The sequence below is a fragment of the Penaeus vannamei genome, chromosome 18 (genome assembly GCF_042767895.1).
Source record: "Penaeus vannamei isolate JL-2024 chromosome 18, ASM4276789v1, whole genome shotgun sequence".
Taxonomy (NCBI): domain Eukaryota; kingdom Metazoa; phylum Arthropoda; class Malacostraca; order Decapoda; family Penaeidae; genus Penaeus; species Penaeus vannamei.
The window spans coordinates 34,600,458-34,605,457 of NC_091566.1; the positions used below are offsets into that span (position 1 = coordinate 34,600,458).

At 43.9% G+C, this 5,000-nt stretch overlaps 2 protein-coding genes across 2 annotated transcripts in view; one reads left to right on the forward strand and one right to left on the reverse strand.

Annotated features, from left to right (window-relative positions):
- LOC113807535 (uncharacterized) overlaps window positions 1-5,000 on the reverse strand; it is a 17,187-nt gene that overhangs the window by 5,745 nt on the left and 6,442 nt on the right. The window contains exon 2 of the mRNA XM_027358811.2: window positions 2,549-2,641. Within this exon, the coding sequence (XP_027214612.2) occupies window positions 2,549-2,641 (93 nt within the window). The remainder of the gene's footprint in view (window positions 1-2,548; window positions 2,642-5,000) is intronic.
- Window positions 1-5,000, forward strand: part of LOC113818539 (calcium-activated chloride channel regulator 4A) — a 92,894-nt gene that overhangs the window by 2,373 nt on the left and 85,521 nt on the right. The gene's annotated exons all lie outside the window — the stretch shown is intronic.

Below are 5,000 nucleotides of genomic sequence, written 5' to 3' on the forward strand. Positions count from 1 at the left end.
CAAACAAAATAAGATCAAAACCTAATAATAAACAAAAATATAAAATTAGCAAGAAAAACAGATATAACTTGAGCACAGTTCACCGTCGGTTTGCCAAATGTCCAGCGCGACTGACAGTATGAATCCGGTTTTCGGCGCATGAGAGTGATCAAACGGAACGAATAAATCTCACTGAATGCCAAAAGGGTAAATCGATAAATGAGGTAAAAATAGTAAAAAAAACATAAAAATCGTTAGACTGTGAGTGGAGACGAATCCTTACAATGAGGATCGGAACTTTATAACTGATGTAGTATTCATCTTCAGAAAAGTATACATCAACAAAACTAAATATCCACAAAAATGCAAACAAATAAGATATTACCATACTTTCAATTTTAAAAAATCAATAAAAAATAATTCATTAAAAAAAGACACTACTCACTCATAAAACTCATTTAACCTTCAGTAATCAATCGCGATTCACAATTTGCAATCGTACGCAGACATCAGTAGATATGAATATAGAGGAGGGGATATGGATCACTTTGGTCAAGCTGTCTGAACCGCAAGAAATATAGGCGGGGTAAATTAGCACGCAATGCTGGCCAGTCAATATTCTCTCTCTCTCTCTCTCTCTCTCTCTCTGCACTCTCTCTCTCTGCACTCTCTCTCTGCACTCTCTCTCTCTCTCTCTCTGCACTCTCTCTCTCTCTCTCTGCACTCTCTCTCTCTCTCTCTGCACTCTCTCTCTCTCTCTCTCTGCACTCTCTCTCTCTCTCTCTCTGCACTCTCTCTCTCTCTCTCTGCACTCTCTCTCTCTCTCTGCACTCTCTCTCTCTCTCTCTCTCTGCACTCTCTCTCTCTCTCTCTCTCTGCACTCTCTCTCTCTCTCTCTCTCTCTCACTCTCTCTCTCTCTCTCTCTGCACTCTCTCTCTCTCTCTCTCTGCACTCTCTCTCTCTCTCACTCTCTCTCTCTCTCTCTCTCTGCACTCTCTCTCTCTCTCTGCACTCTCTCTCTCTCTCTGCACTCTTTCTCTTGATTTGTGTGTGTGCAATAAACACTTTCAAAGACACTCCACACACACGTATGTGAGCGCAAGCGGATACGCATAACGCATGGCATATTCGCGTGTCAAAGATTATTACAGGAGGGGAAGGTTAGCCTCCTCGCGGTGAGTTTGTCCTGGCGTCACGAAAGTTGCAAACCTCCACTAGTGCCATTACTTAATTATATTACAAGTGGAACAAAGGTTTTGTTTACGCTGAAACTACCGTTAGTAAAACACACACACACACACACACACACACACACACACACACACACACACACACACACACACACACACACACACATATATATATATATATATATATATATATATATATATATATATATATATATATATATATATATATTTACGTTCTCCATCTATAAAAAGAGTAAAAATAGAATGCATGTAGATGTGAAAATGCAGTGTATTCGCGTGCCTGGTTCACGTTCGGATGCACTACGTAGTTTCTTGACCCTAGCTAAACATTTTATCAAAGCAGAATGAAATGAACGCCATATATCTCTTGTTCATTGTTGCTTTTGTCATGCACGGCAATCAGGCATCGGACACGACAAGCATTCGGATTGGACTAGCGCCGACCAATCAGAGGACACGAGACTGCATGATATCTGATCACGTAATCACGAAAAACTGGGGCCGTCTACACCCACCCTCTCTCCCTTTCCCTTTCCCTTGTCCGCTCCCTTTCCTTTACCTTTTCCCTCTCCGTCTCCTCCTTTTCCTTCTCCATCCCCCTCTCCCGATCCCTTTCCCTTTCCCTTTACCTCTCCCTTTCCTTTTCCCTCTCTATCCCCCTCCCCCTCCCCCTTCCCCTTCCCCTTCCTCTTCCCCCTCCCCTCCCCCTCTCCTTCCCCCTCCTCCCCCTCTCCCTCTCCCTCTCCCTCTCCCTCCTCCTCTTCCTCTCCCTCCCAGTGTATCTTTACGTCAATGGAACCATATCTAAATAACTCACAGGAACCTCCAACATAAACGAAAAAGCGCCGACTGCGTGCATACGTGTTGGGTGCACATGTATGTCAGTGTGTGTCTGTGTGGGGGGGGGGGGTGCCTGTTCGTGTATGCGTGTGAATGAATGAATGAATGAATGTGTGTGTGTACGTGCGTGCGTGCGTGTGTGTGTGTGTGTGTGTGTGTGTGTGTGTGTGTGTGTGTGTGTGTGTGTGTGTGTGTGAGAGAGAGAGAGAGGGAGAACTGGAAAAGGAGGAGGAGAAAGAGAGGGACACTGAATTAATAGGGGAGAGGAGAGGAGAGAAATATACGAGAGGGAGACTGGAAGAGGAGGATCCATATCATTAGAAATTACAGTATAGGTTATATAGATTAGGCAGATCATGTACATCAGATAAATAAACAGATGGATAGAGAAAGATAGACACACACATACAACAACAACAAACACCACCACCCCCACCCCCATCCCCCCCACCACCACCACCAACAACAACAAAACAACAACAACCGCAAGAAAAGCAAATCTCGGGTCCATACTTACCCGCATGACTATCGATCTGTCTCTGGACTCGTAGAAGACGCCGGGCCAGATGTCTTCTGTTGACCGCCGAGCTCCCTTCGTAGTGCTGAGGAACTGCAAGAGGGAGAGCTTCCTTTAGGCTTAGGTTTGGTGGTGGGAGGAGGTGGAGGTGGGAGTTGGGAAGGGGGAGGTGGGAGGGAGGTGGAGAAGGTGGGAGGTAGAGGTGGTGGAGGTATGGGAAGGGGGAGGAGTAGGAGGTGGAGGGAGGTATGGGGAGGAGGAGGTAGGAGGGGGTGGAGGTGGAGGTGAAAGGAAGGAGGAGGAGGTGGGAGAGGGAGAGGGGAGGTGGAAAGGAGGAGGAGGGAAAGGGGGGAGAGGTGGGAGGTAGGAAGGGGGAGGGGGAGGAGGAGGAGTTGGGGAGGAAAGGGGAGGGGAAAGGAGAAGGGAAGGGGGAGGGGAGGAGGTAAGTGGTGAAGGGGAAGTGGTGGAGATGGTGGTGGTGGGGAGGGAGAGGGGAAGAGCCACTGCAACACAAGGAGCTTTCCTTAGGACTAGGTTTGTTGCAGGTTAAATTCAGACTTTTTTTTATTTTTTTCTTTTCTTTGTTATTTAATTCTAACACTTTATCTAACGGGGGAGGGTAGGTGAGAGTAGGGGGGAGGAGGAAGTGGTGGTGATGGTGAAGGTAGAGGTGACGGTGGTGGGGGGTGGGGGTGATGGTGAAGGTAGACCACATGAACTTCCGTTAGGCCCAGATTATTGGAGGGGGTGTGGGAGGGGAGGTGCAGGTGGAGGATGGGGAGGAGAGGAGGGAGGGGAGTAAGAGGAGGGGAGGTGCAGGTGCAGGGGGAAGTCGTGCAGCAGGGCGTGGCGAGGTGCAGTTGCAGGTGGTGGAGGGGAAGGAAGAGGAGAGGAGGCGAGGTGGAGGGAAAGGAAGGGGTGAGGAGAGGAATGGGAGGGGGTGGAGGTGGTGGTGGTGGGTGTGAAGGCGGAAGTGGGATTAGGTGGTGGTGGGAGGGGAGGGGGGGCTTTGGTCTTAATGTTGATGCAGAATTCTAAAGGATTATTTTCAATGACTATTTAATCTTAAAAAGTATACCAAATCCATAATCTTAAAAAATGTAATGTCACAGATCCATATTCAACTCATAACCTAGTCTAAGGAAGTGAATTTCATTCTCAGTATGATCTACAAGATCTATTTACAGCACATTATTATCTTGAAAGAAAGTGGCTTGCAACTCCTCCCTTGGTCAATCAATTAAGTTTTATATTTATCTTCACTCTTTATTTCTCGCTTTTATTTTAATTCTACCTTTTTTTTCTTTTTATACCAATAGCATGCATAAATCAATCGTATTTTTATTATATTTTCTCTCTCCATATTTCTTCCTTCTACTCTTATTCTGCTTTTTGAAACTCTTGTTTTCGAACACCAAAAGCATGGATAAACGAATCAACCAGACATTTTTATTTTCTTTCCTTATTTCTTCTATTTCAATTCTACATTTTTTTCAATTATTTTCGAATAACAACAGCAGGGATAAATCAGTCAATTTAACTTCATATCTATATGTATAATTTCTTTCCCGGTTTCTCACTGCTATTTCTACCCTACCTTTTTATTCCATTCTTATATTCAGACACCAATAACACGGATAAATCAATCCATTCAACTTCGCATTCATATACTTATTCTCTTTCCATATTCCTCACTTCTTTTTCCATTACACCTTTTAATTCAATTCTTATTTTCGGACATCCATAACGCAGATTAATAATATACCACGTTCTTCTAAAGGCATGCGTTAGCAGGGGGCGGGAGAGCTCAAATCAATGCCTTGGTCACGGCACTCGAAGCATATTGTGTCAAGCATCAAATTTTCACCGCATTTCTTCGTAACATCGGATTTCTTGTCACGAATGTCAGACACGGGTTAAATTCGTGTGACATTGGGGTACCTACACTGATGGTAATGTCTTCAAGTGCATTTTACATGAGGTGCGAATCCATGGTTTATATAGCTTTTATGGTTTACAGGATGTAGGAATGTATGTGTATATCTTGATTTTGTATTTTTCTTGTGTGTATTTTTTTTTTCTTTTTATAGTTAATGGAAATACTAACTTGAATAACACACTAAATGTAGTTTTTCAAAGTTTTATGTACTCGTGAATGTGTGCGTAGGTGAGTGCGTGCGTGTGATTATGTTCTTACCTAGTTCTTTCAATACAGGAGAAGTGCTAAGCTCATATGGCCCCATCTGCCTTATCTCAATTATCGTATATTTTTTACTGATGCACATTTTTGGCACACACAACGTTTTTTGAAGAACGTTCCACGCTTCAAAGTTCAATAGTTCTGTTAGTGAAAATAATTTTCTTAACATCTTTATCGCCTCATTTTACTTTCAACATTTTACTATGACCTGTCGTCCTTCTTGTGTTCAGAATCAGTCATCTTTGTCTTACT